The sequence below is a fragment of the Anguilla rostrata genome, chromosome 11, assembly GCF_018555375.3.
Source record: "Anguilla rostrata isolate EN2019 chromosome 11, ASM1855537v3, whole genome shotgun sequence".
In the NCBI taxonomy this organism is placed as follows: domain Eukaryota; kingdom Metazoa; phylum Chordata; class Actinopteri; order Anguilliformes; family Anguillidae; genus Anguilla; species Anguilla rostrata.
The window spans coordinates 29927842-29940822 of NC_057943.1; the positions used below are offsets into that span (position 1 = coordinate 29927842).

The 12981-nt window shown below is 46.1% G+C and overlaps 1 protein-coding gene across 1 annotated transcript in view; it reads left to right on the forward strand.

Moving 5' to 3' along the window:
• The window catches only part of LOC135234568 (basement membrane-specific heparan sulfate proteoglycan core protein-like), a 145333-nt gene that overhangs the window by 56664 nt on the left and 75688 nt on the right, over positions 1–12981 (forward strand). Inside the window, exons 11-30 of the mRNA XM_064299284.1 lie at positions 841–972; positions 1409–1553; positions 2196–2347; positions 2443–2586; positions 2915–3078; positions 3865–4044; positions 4694–4890; positions 5658–5805; positions 6337–6464; positions 6612–6698; positions 6951–7009; positions 7742–7803; positions 8204–8344; positions 9499–9672; positions 10065–10244; positions 10961–11079; positions 11265–11376; positions 11720–11833; positions 12288–12415; positions 12606–12692. Coding sequence (XP_064155354.1) covers positions 841–972; positions 1409–1553; positions 2196–2347; positions 2443–2586; positions 2915–3078; positions 3865–4044; positions 4694–4890; positions 5658–5805; positions 6337–6464; positions 6612–6698; positions 6951–7009; positions 7742–7803; positions 8204–8344; positions 9499–9672; positions 10065–10244; positions 10961–11079; positions 11265–11376; positions 11720–11833; positions 12288–12415; positions 12606–12692 — 2653 coding nt within the window. The remainder of the gene's footprint in view (positions 1–840; positions 973–1408; positions 1554–2195; positions 2348–2442; positions 2587–2914; positions 3079–3864; positions 4045–4693; positions 4891–5657; positions 5806–6336; positions 6465–6611; positions 6699–6950; positions 7010–7741; positions 7804–8203; positions 8345–9498; positions 9673–10064; positions 10245–10960; positions 11080–11264; positions 11377–11719; positions 11834–12287; positions 12416–12605; positions 12693–12981) is intronic.

A 12981-nucleotide genomic window follows, 5' to 3' on the forward strand; every position in this document is an offset into this window, starting at 1 on the left:
GCTGCTTTTGGGTTTCTTTCTCCTGTCAGATGAATTACCACATAAATGCGTCATTCTGACATTACGTCAGTGTTGTTTTAGCAGTGTTTATATAACCACTCGGGGGCCTGCGTTGGTTTGCTATTAATATTGTCACATGGTATTGACAATGGCCTTTTCAAGGATTCTGTGTCAGTTTAGACCGATACTATCGGAAAATGTGCAAAAGCAAGTATTTAAACTTGTTTTTATTGTCTTGTTTTGTTTTGTTGAACTCACGGGCATGCGCATGCAACGACACACTAAATCTGCATTGTGCTGAAGCAGAAAAATATCCAACACAATGCAGGGATCTGTAGCAAAACACATGTATAAATCAAACAAGGTTATACTGATGTTACACAATGCCTTTGTCAGACCACATCTAGAGTATTGCGTGCAGTTCTGGATGCCATACTACAGGAAAGATGTAGATCTCCAGAACAAAGTAAAGGTGAAAATAAAGGCAAACAAACTGATTCCTGGTGGGAAAAAAACCCTGGTGTGGAGGAAAGACTTCAGATACTTTATCTCTTCAGTCTTGAAGTGGAAGAATGCAAAGGGGGATTTGATTAATTCATGAAGGGAGCTACATAATATTTTTCACATTTCACACAGAAGCATAGGTGGAAACCAGCTAAAGGTCACTTCCACATGGCTGGCAGGAAGTGTTTTTTGAGCAGCTTGTCAGGTCATGTAGTGAAGGGAGGTGGCCTCAGGACTTGACACAGGGCTCCAACACACCTCCAGAGCAGCGGTTCCAGTCATGTTAAAACTTTGTGCCAGTTTGCCGCGTTAAGCTTTCGTTCTCGGCCTTTGCAGCCACCAAGGGCCCTGGGGACACCTGCGCCCCCGAGCAGTTCATGTGTGTGGTGGACCGCACCTGCATACCGGCCAGCTACCAGTGCGACGAGGAGTCCGACTGCGCCGACCGCTCGGATGAGTACGACTGCTGTGAGTCCCTGACCGCTCTCGGTCGCTCCGAGTGCTCTCTCTCTCTCCATCTCTGCCTGCTCTCTCTTTGTCTGCTTTCTCTATTTCTCTGTATTCTCTCTCTCCATCTTTATCTGCTCGCTCTTTATCCGCTTTCTCCACTTCTTTGTATGTTCTCTCTCCATCTCTGCCTGCTCTCTTTCCATCTCTTCAACAGCTGTCTATCTCTGTATCTGTTCTCTCTCCATCTCTATATCTGCTCTGTCTTCATCTCTTTGTTTGCTCTCTCTCCATCTCTATGAGCTTTCTATCTCTTAATTTTTGCTTCCTCTCTCTGTCCATCTTTCCACCTGCTCTCAATTTCCTGCCCTCACTTTGGGCTCAGTGAGTGTAGAAGTCCCACAGTGGGTGTGAAATCTGATTGGTCAAGCTGATCTCTCGGCTTATTTCTCCCCAGCTCCCCCATCAGTGACCAGCCCCCCGGAGGAGTCTGTAAAGGCCCAGCGGGGGCAGACCGTGACCTTCACCTGCACGGCTGTGGGTGTACCCACCCCAATCATCACCTGGAGGCTTAACTGGGGCCACATTCCAACCAGTAGCAGGTAGCTTGACGCAGGTCCCTCAACGGCTCCTCCCCAGAGATGGGCAGCTGACACATGAAGCTGGATCACATGACCATGATTGCACTTTACTGCATTTTTGAATGCTACTGCATTCAAAGCTATATCACCTTAACTTCGGCCATTTAAATTTTACTGCACTATGCAACATAGTACGAGACTTATTTTTTTACTTAAAAGTTTTGGATCTGGCATGGCTTCGTGGCTTGGTTCTAGAAAGTGTGCTTTTGCTTAAACAAAAGCTGCACCTGTTTTCCATAATTTCCATATGTACAATTATGAATGTACAGACGTAGATGTATGGGGGTGGGTCTGCCTATTGTTCCAAAGAGCGGCGTCCGGCCATCTTCATCACATGGCAAGCGGTACTGTTAGCCAAATAAGCTAAAGGCTAAGGGTCCAGCTGAGCTCATTGTCCTCCTGTTCAGGTTGGTGACATCATCTTATGTGGCAGACGTTCACATGCTTCCAGTCTCTGCTACCAATAGACAAGAAAACATCTGGAAAACAGCAAAGCCCTCGACCAAAAAAAACTTTGGAGGGCGTATGAAATGTTACTATTTAAAGAAGGGGATTTCCTTCCTGTGAAATTTGAATATAATGTATGATTGGCTTCCTGCCCAGGATCACAGTGACCAGTGAGAATGGGCGTGGGACTCTGACCATCCGGGACGTGAAAGAGGGGGATCAGGGGGCGTACACCTGCGAGGCCATCAACGCCAAGGGCATGGTCTTTGCTGTCCCGGATGGAGTGCTGACCCTTACACCGAATACAGGTACCCCAGCCTCCCCCCATGATGCAAAGAAAGAGTGAAGTAGCCCATGCTACATATGAATATTTGATATATTTGAAATGATCCTGTTGTCCCAGACTGTCCCAGTGGGCATTTCAGTGTGGATGGATCCTCCCGCTGCATCCCCTGCTTCTGTTTCGGCATCACCAAAAACTGCCAGAACACAGGCCGCTACCGCAACCAGATCCGCCTGCGCTTCACGGACAGGGACGACTTCAAAGGTCCGTCCATCAGCAATCTTTTTGTTTATCCCCTGTACAGCCTGTTACTACTGGTGTTCTTTGATTTTATTGCGTAACATTGGTGTTGGTTATTTCATAATTTTCTGCATTTATTGGGCTTCTCTCTTGGTTTGGTTTCTCTTGTGAGAGATTCTATGTTGCAACAGAATATTTGTGGTTTAAGTAGATCAAGTAACTCGAGAATTCATTACCCTCGATACTCATTTTTGGAAGATTTCCATCTTTCTTGAAGCCTGATGAGAAACTTGGAGAGCAAATTTTTGATCGGTGTCCTCCCTCTCCTCCTCCTCCTCCCCTACACCCGCAGGAGTGAACGTGTCGTACCCGTCCCGGCCTGGCACTCCGCCCCTGTCCTCCACTCAGCTCAATATCAATCCCGAATCGGAGGAGTTCCAGCTGGTGGACCTGTCCCGTCGCTTCCTCATCCTGGACTCCTACTGGACCCTGCCGCGCCAGTTCCTGGGGAACAAGGTGGGCCTGGTCCAGGATGGGGGGTGAACACTCACTGTCTCCATTTTAAGTTCCTCCACATTTAATCACATTAGGCCTACATCACACCTTGATTAGTTGGGACTGTATCACAATGTGTGCAAATATAGGCAACAAGCTGTGTCAGACACATCGAGAGTCAAATGAACCTTAAGAATCGGAAATATTTTCTCTGTTTAACTTTCGTAACCCAAACTCAGTTTGAAAAATGACAACAGTTCCACTATCAGGAGAGAATAGTTTAGCCTACACTTCAGTGTTTGTTTGGTTTTTTCAGCAGTGCCATTTTACCATTAAACCTGCCTGATTACTTACTCTAGAAATGGTGTCCAGAGTCATAATAAATACATTTTTGTCAGATGCACAGTGATCAGATATGCAGAGATATGATTTGATGCCATGGGATGTGGCAAACTTTTTCCTATAGAATATTTGTAAGATGCCAACAAAGACACATCTAGGTTTTTACCTAATTCATACTTTTCAGAAATCCTGCGTTCACCCCTGATTACCAATGAAATTGTTGATCAGCGGCCGAATGGGCCGGCAGATTGAAGTCCTAATTTGTGCTCTTGATTGATGGCAGCGTGTGGGCCATGGGTCTCTGGGTGTACTCAAGCAGTGTAGTTTATGTGGGTCCTGCTGTGACATTCCACATTCTGCATGAGTCTGGTTGAATTCAAGCATTAAATTGCTCTCTAACCACTTAGACCAAGTAGCGCAAATCCAATGGACTATTCTGATGGAAAATTCTCTGTCTCCATTTAGGTCGACTCCTATGGGGGATCGCTGAAGTACAAAGTGCGCTATACTCTGGCCCGTGGAGAGACGGATCCGGAGGAGAAGCCGGACGTGGTGCTGGTTGGGAACGGGCAGAGGCTCATTTATCGCCGCGGCAACCCCACGCCCGCTGGTGTCGTTAACCAGAAGGAGGTCAAGTTCACAGAGGTGTGTGCTGTTGCACCATTCTCAATGACTCATCTATTACCCACCCTACCTGAAGAGACTAAGTGCTCTGACCACACTGACATGCAGACACGCTGTTTGTGTTGAACTGAAAGCCAGCTGTCACCATGTAGTTCCTTGAAAGAACATTTCGTGAGAAAATATTAGTGGTTTAACGGTTATACTGAACCATACAGAGCCAGGAAACACTAGTATGCAAATAGGAGAGAATAGATAATCTTCAAAAACCTCTACAACTCCTGGTGATAGTTTATTAAATTGTGTCATTCCACATGTTCCACAAGTTAAATAGCTCAAGATTATTTAATTTGTTGGTAAAGCAATGCACAATTTAGCACCAGAAATAATAGTTGCAACATAAGAAACATACATTACAAATTACCCAGCATAAGTTAGCATAATGTTCAAAGACAGTTACTTAGCCTGACTAACCCATAAACATTGGCAGTTGCACAAGTGCTGTCTACTGATATGTAAGACTTGCCTATCTAAGTCTCAAAGAAAGCCACACCTCCCACTGTCATTGGTATGTCTGTGCACTTGTTTTATGGCTATAACCTTCATCACTAGCGTACATGCGGCACGATACATGTAGACAATCCCGGGTAGCCATCTTTTCCCCCCCCGACAGGAAAACTGGCAGCACTCGTCGGGTCGGCCAGTGAGCCGGGAGGACCTGATGATGACTCTGGTGAACCTCGAGAGCATCAACATCCGCACCATCTATGACAACCGCATGGTGAGCGTTGCCCTCAGCGACATCGTCATGGACACCACCACAGTGGAATACAGCCTGCAGGGCCCCGCCCAGAATGTGGAGGAGTGCAGGTGAGCGCCCGAGAACACGCGATGTTGAGAGCAGGGCCATTCAGCCCGTTCATACGCCTCATTTACCTTTTGGCTAGAGAATACCCAGCACTGAGTTGAGTCTGGACTTGAACAACCCAAGGGTTTCTGACTCTGCTAAGTGACCTGGCACACATTGGCAACTCTCTTTTTTAAAACATGCTTCCTGATATCAGTGTAGTATAGAACTGAAGAACAGATTTTTTGAAATGTTTTTCTTTCCTGTTTCCCAAGTAAATGTTCTAGAATTCAGTTGCTTTCAGGTATGGGCTGTGATTGTTACAAGAGCACTACATTAGAATGTTCTGATCTCACACCTTAAAGGGTACACCTTATTGTTTCACTGATAGAACTCAACCTGAAAAATCCTTCGTAGCTGACTTATTTATTTATTTTTGTTCATGCCATTTGAAATTCATGTAAAAAATGTGTTAAAAAAATTGCAGGGCCCTCACTTGGGTCTCTTAGTCAATTTCAAGACCTTTACTTTATCTTTGCAAATGTGCTCTTTACTTTCGCAACTTTTTATTCATTCAGAAAAGAAAAATATAGCCCTGAACAAAAACAATATTTAGCAATGTTGTGTTAATTTTTTTGTAATGTGTTTTCATGGGAAAGAAGCGATTAAGTATGTTTTTGTGAAGCTCATTTAAAAATAAAAAACCCTAGCGGTGCCAGTGGTAGTGCTGCCCGTTTGGCGGGCGGTAGCTGTAGGGCTCGGAGCTGACGTGTTCGCTGGTCCTTCTCAGGTGTCCCGCCGGGTATTCAGGCCTGTCCTGTGAGTCCTGCTCTGGCGGGTTCGACCGAGTCTCCGGCGGCTCCTTCCTGGGGACCTGCGCCGGCTGCAACTGCAACGGCCACGCCAGCGACTGCGACCCCATCAGCGGCCACTGCCTGGTACGCCTGGCCACATGCACGCACACACACACACGCACTGAACACACGCACACACATGCGCACACGCACACATACACACACACACATGCACAAATGCACCTTCATCTGGTATGCCTCCGTGCACACGTTTTGTGTCATGTGCTGCATGGTAAATGATTTTGTTTGAAATGGGTCACATTTTTTAATTACTAAATTATAGGTGATGTCAGTGGGATCGAAAGGGCTTGATACAAATGGAGAAAAAATGTTGTGTTAAAATACATTTAAGGAAATCATTCCTGGAGGGACTTAAAACCCATGTTTTTAACAACCTTAACTGATCAAGAGTTTAGCTGTCACAAAAAAGAACATACACAGTGGGTGCCCAGGATAGCGTTTTAAAACCCCACAGCCAGTGTCATAGCACCCTATGATCCAGCACAGTACAGTATGTCCACTTGGTGATGGCAACTGAAGTGAAAGGAATGCATTGTGTTTGGATTGTGTCTGAATAACACTTAATTGTCCGACCCCCCTTCCCTCCCCTTTCAGAGCTGCCAGCATAATACGGAGGGCGCACAGTGTGACAAGTGTCGCCCGGGCTACTTCGGGGACCCCCGGCGAGGCCGCCTCGACGACTGCAAACCCTGTCCGTGCCCGTACACCGAGACGTCTCGTCGGTAATGAGCCGCTAGCCAATCACACGCTTCCGCAGTTCCGCAGGCTGTTAATCTTAATGACCGTTCCCAGGCTACCTGGTACCCATTAACCAAAGGGGAGCGTCTGGAAATTATGGAAATCTGAGTCACTCCTTTCTTTGTTCAAAGGTTCTCAAACACCTGCTTCCTGGACCACGACAAACAGGCGACGTGTGACGCGTGCAGGCCTGGCTACACAGGAAGGCGCTGTGAACGGTGAGGAAGTGACATCATACTGGGACATCCGGTTTATACCAGTAGTTTTATATTCTGAGTTAGCCTTTTAAAATAATAAATGCCTTACCAGTAGTATGTGCCATTTTTTTCAGTTATAATAACCATTTTCTTTTCTTCTATAATAATAAAAATAATAACAGAAATAATAATATAATTTTTTTGAGGCTGAATGTTTTAGTTATGAATTTTAAAATCTGTTATTTCATGTGTCTATCCATGTTTTCTTGGAAGGTGTGCTTCTGGTTACCAGGGTAATCCCCTTCAACCCAACGGGAAGTGTGTTCCAAGTCGTGAGTTCCAAAATTTGGCCTTTCTGTTCAAGCAGTGTTTCCCAGCACCTACTCACCTACCTGAATCAATGAGCCTGAATTCGACTCATTTACCATACACTTCAATAGAGGCAATGCCATATGCAATATAGCTGAGTGTTGCATGGTGATTTTCTTGCCCTTATTGAAGGGGCAGTTCACCTTAAAATAAAATAAAGCTGTGTTTTCACTTACACTAAATTCTGTGTATCCATTAAGATAGTTTGGCTGAGATTTGAGTTTTCTAGTTATCCGCTGCAGCTCACCCTGATACAGCGGACCTCAACGGGACCTCAAAGTTTTTAAACCAATGCCATCACACTGCCCCAGAATACTGGCGTGCTTCGGTTGAGAATTTTGCGGCTATTCAAAGTAGTTTTCAATGAAACCGTAAGCAACAAGGTCCATAGATGTTTGTGAGTAACCATGGCTTTATATTTGGAAAGAGTAATTGCTGTAGATGTTTTTAAAATATATATTTTTGGCGGTTTGAGTGCCACAAAAACGTGGTTGCTGGGTAAGTGGAAACTTAGCTTTATTTTATTTTTGGATGAACTGGCCCTTTACAATGCAGAGTAAATAAGACAAGTAGACTGAAAGATACCAGAACAACTCCAAACACACACACACATGCTCTCACATGCGCACGCACACACACACACACACACACACAAACACCCATATCATCTCTTCCTTGTTTCCTCTCACGCTCAGCAAGCTCCAGGTGTGACAACAGGGGAACGGTGAGCTCCAGCAGCAGACCATGTACATGCAAGGTAAGCCTCGCAGTGCTGGAAATGAACTCAGTTTTAAAGTCTGTGTATGCATCTATTTCAAACCCTTCAGTTTTATCCCTCCACAAAATCTCAGACGCTCAAATCAAAAGAAAGCTGTGACCTAATCTCCGAGGAATGCACAATCCATGCCCAAACTCCTTGATTACCTTACATGACATCTGGAGGGGTGAAAAGATGCATATTTCAGAGGGGTAGGAGTAAACAGCACATTAGTCCAGCCGTTTTGCTAAAATGGACGGTAGGCAGAGAGTAGTAGGAGTAGAGCAGAAAGTACAGCTAGCTGAAGAGCCACTTTAGTGCTCACTGCTGCTTTGCGTGAAATAGCTGAATGATTAGAGCCAATGAGAGCAGCGGCTCTAACGTGCTCTCCGCACCTCAGCCCAACGTGGTCGGCGCACTGTGCGACGAGTGCAAGACCGGCTCCTTCCACCTGGCCGAGGCCAACCCGGACGGCTGCCTGCAGTGCTTCTGCATGGGCGTGACCAAGCAGTGCGCCAGCTCCTCCTGGAGCCGCGACCAGGTGCGTCCCCGCCCGCTCGACAACCCGCCCATTATTGTTGCATACGTTGACAATTATGTGTAAAAAAAATTTTTTTTTTTAAAAAGGATGCAGTGAGAAACAGATAAAAGTGTCAAGTATAAATCAAAGGAGGCTATATTGTTGTCATGCCTTTGTCCGGCCACACTTAGAATATGTTCTGGAAATCTGGGTACCACATTACAGGAAAGATGTAGGAACTCTTCAAAAAGGATGAAAAAATGGCAACTAAATTGGTTCCTGGTGTGAAATCTCAGATTTACCAAGAAAGACTTCAGATACTTATTCTCTTCAGATTCAGGAAACAGAGACTGGATTTTATTGATGTTTCTAAAGCCAAAAAGTGGATTAATGCAGGTGCAAAAATATTTTTATACACTACATGGCCAAAAGTATTTGAACACCTGACATCCTACATCTCATACAAAATTATGGGCATTAATGTTAAGTTTGTCCACCATTTGCTGCTATAACAACCTCCACTCTTCTGGGAAGGCTTTATACTAGATGTTGGAGCATTTCTGTTGGGGTTTGCTTCCATTCAGCCAAAAAAGCATTAGTGAGGTTAGGCACTGATTGGGTGATTAGGCCTGGCTCGCAGTTGGCTTTCCAACTGATCCCGAAGGTGTTGGATGGAGTTGAAGTTAGGGCTCAGGGCTTCCACACTAATCTCAACACAAGCATTTCTACATGGACTGTTGTGTGCCTGGGGGCATTACAATGCTGAGACAGGAAAGGGCCTTCCTCAAACTCTTGGACAATCACAGAATCATCTAGAAAGTGATTTTGGTGCTATAGCATTAAGATTAGCCTTCACTGGAACTAAGAGGCCTAGCCCAAACCATGAAAAACAGCTGCAGACCAAGAGGTGCTGAGATACTTTTGGTCATATAGTGTATCTTGGTTGAGTTCTGTCAGCAGAACACAGGAGCAAAATTTGGAAACTAGCTAAACATAAATGGGTATCCACTCAGATACCATTTTTATTTTAAGTACTGTAAATCAGCTTGCCAGTTTGTGTAGTAGATGCAGAGATCATTGGGGTATTTATGGGGTATTTATGTACAGGCTTGATGCCTTACTGGGTGCCTGTATTGTTTTGGATCCTGTAACTTTTTGCCGATTGTACCTCGCAGGTGCGCGGCGGGGTCAATGGACAGCTCTTCACCCTGTCCAACGGGGCCAACACCCGCACCATCACCCAAGGAATTCTCCAGAAGAGCAGCTCTGAGGTGGCCTTCCGCAGCTTCTCTGACAACCCAAGCGACATCTACTACTGGGTCCTGCCGGAGAGTTTCCGCGGAGACAAGGTTATTGTCCTCTGATGATTCATGTCCAATTTGTATTCAATGGAAGTGAGGAGAATTAGTTATATATCCCAGCAAGAAGATTTTGTTGGTAAATTAAATTTGTGTGGAATTAGTTTTAGTTCATGTTGTACATCCCATAAGTTTTTAGGGATGTATCAGTCTTACTTTTAAATAAGGCATTCATTAGTGTTTGTGGCACAGATTTCAGATGTAGGTGTAGCTTGTAAATGCATGCTAGTAAATACCAGATTGCAATAGAAAATATTCAGACAACAGACTTTCTGCAAAGTTTCTTACTCACGATCTTGGGTCTCAAGGCCATTGTTACATAAACATGCTGTCAGGCCGGTCACAGGGTGGTTTACCTTTGCGTTTCACCACGTCGTTGCCAGGTGACGGCCTACGGCGGAGAGCTGCGCTACACCGTGCGCTACGAGCCCGGCTACCGCTCACTGGTGAACGACGGCCAGCCGGACGTGGTCCTCCAGGGCAACGGGATCTTCCTGGAGCACTACTCAAAAACCAAACCCCTCCCCCGGGTCCCCACCACCATCACCGTGCTCTTCAGGGAGGTATATCACCCGCCGGAGCGTTCGTTCGGAGTGGCCAGGTGTTCCAGGACGGGGGGATGCAGTCAGTCGGAAGGTCATGGGATCTCTGGCCATTGGGGCGTGGGACTCACCATCCCTGGTCTTAACTCTGACCGCCTGCCCTCCAGCGCTGATGTCAGGAAGCATTTTAATGCAGCGAGTTGTAAATGTGTGGAAGTGCCTGCCAGGGCATGTAGTAGTGGCCGAGACCCATTAGCTGTTCAAGTCCAGACTTGACGCAGTGCTGGATACCCTCTAGTCCAGAAGTGGACAACAAGGGCTATATCTGTTTCTGGATGTCATGCCAACTTTTGGCCTTAATTACTTAATTAGTCCTAACATTTAAGCCGGTGGAAATAAGAAACCTACAGGACGGTAGATCTCCGGGAACAGACTTGAGAAATGCTGATTTATTTGACGTTTTAGCTACATTTCTTGATAAGTGTAGAAATGACAGCCAAAGTCTGTTCTTGTGTCCTTATATGAAAAGTGTTTCCTGTGATCTAATCCACGCGTACTAGTGTTAATGTATACAGCCATTTAGCCAGGGTAATCGATGTTAACAAAAACCACCACACACAGTTGCCGTCCAAGACTGGAATTGCCCACCTCATCTCTAGTCTATAGGTAAACGATGAGCTTAGGTGGGCTGAATGGCCAGATTTGGTAATAACGTGCTCTTGCGTTCTGCCGTTAAGGGGATGTGGAGGCGTGCAGATGGGCAGCCCTGCACTCGAGAGCACCTCCTCATGGCGCTGGCGGACACCGCGGTCTTCATGATCCGAGCCACCTACGCCGACAACATGGTGGAGAGCAGGTGAGGGGTGGAACTGCAAGACCCACAGAGTCTCTTCCCAGTCTTTCAAAGTCATCTATACTTTGACAGTTGAAGCTCGTAGAGAATGCGTGATGACCCTTCAGTCTTATGATCCTTCTGCACTGCGGATCCAAAATCCCTGTTTTAGTCTGACTGGGTTCTTGTGCGGTTCTTGTGATCTGCAGCCTCTCGGACATTCGGATGGACATCGCCGTTCCCCACTCTACAGGCAATGAGCGGGCTCTGGAGGTGGAGGAGTGTGCCTGTCCCCGGGGGTACAGGGGACCCTCATGTCAGGTATAGACCCGACCCGATCTCCTTCAAAGCCCTACGTGATATTTGTAACTCAAGCTACAAAACTGTAGTTAACATATATTTCTCAGATACTGTAAGGTTCCTTACTCTGGGACTGCCTTCCACAAAACAGTATAACCACTGGGTTGCCATCTTTTAAAACACATTTCATTCAAAGAGTCATTGATATAGACTTGCTTTCAAGGATTAATCTTAAATATTTGCTGGGTTTTTGTTTTATTTGTTATAGGTTGTCTGTTTTTTATTTTTAGTTTTATTGGTTTAATGGTTTTTCATTGGTGCATTTTGAAGCGCTCTGTCTCTCATTTCCATTCGTCCGTTGCAGGAATGTGATGTGGGGTACAGCCGAATAGGATCGGGGTTGTACCTGGGCACCTGTGAGAGGTGCGACTGCCACGGGCACGCCAGCAGCTGTGACTCCGACACCGGAGAGTGCCTGGTGGGTCCTCCTCTGCTCCCACGCCTGTGGATGTCTCCCTGTGAAACCGTGTGTGAAAGCGCGGTGAATGCTTTGGTTTCTGGTTTTTGGGTTGTAAAATTTATGCTGTACCCACAAACTACACGAATTCGGCAAAGTGAGATTTTGTTTGAAAACTGAAAACTGATAGTTAAGTTTAGATTAATTTGGATTAATGACAAAGTATTTTGGAGGTTATAAAACATTTATGGCATGCTTATAACATCCTCCAAATTTGTATGCTACATATTCATCATATTCATCCGGATATTCATTCGTCCTTGAATTCAAACCAGTTCAAGCATTGAAATGTGCTTTAAAGATAATGTATTGTTACATCCTGGTACAATATAAAGTGTGCAGTATCTAAGTTAACAGCTGGGTGTGTAGATATTGATCCTCTTTGCTTTGTCACCCCCCACCCCAACAACCTCAGCAATGCCAGCACAACACAGCCGGCCCGCGTTGTGACCGCTGTGCGCGTGGTTACTACGGCGACCCCAAGACTGGCGGTCCAGCAGCCTGTCAGCCCTGCCCCTGCCTTGGCACCTCCCCCAGCAACCAGTGAGTGGAGTGGAACCCTCTGAGATATTCCATGCCTGTGCCCAAGAAGCAGCAGCCTCCCACAGCACTCAAGCCCAAAAATAATAGTTTTTACTTGGCCTTTGGTGGAAGCCCATAGACAGCAGTGAAAATGGTACAGGGATGTGGCCTTTCCTTTGCCTAATGCCAGAACCTCAACCTCACCCAACAGGTACTCTCAGACCTGCTACCTGGAGTCCGATGGTCTGCCTACCTGCGACAGCTGTCCCCCTGGCTACACTGGCCGCCGCTGCGAGAGGTAAGACCCACTCGTCTGAGTCGTCCCTGGGGATGACCGCTTCCCTGTTGAGCCGTCTGTAGTCTGAGAAAGCTTGGTGTAGAATCGTGGTGAGTGGAGGCTGAACATATTCCTGGGGTCTCTTGTAAAATTGTGCGTGAAGCATGACTGTCTGCTCCCTGTCATTCCCATCGTGATTGAGTGGTCTTGGAATCTGGAATGGGCGGAGCGACAACCAATCAACGCCGCCCATTTCACGCTGTGAAAAACATTGTTTGTCTGGGTTTGCTTTGAGGAGAAATGATGATGA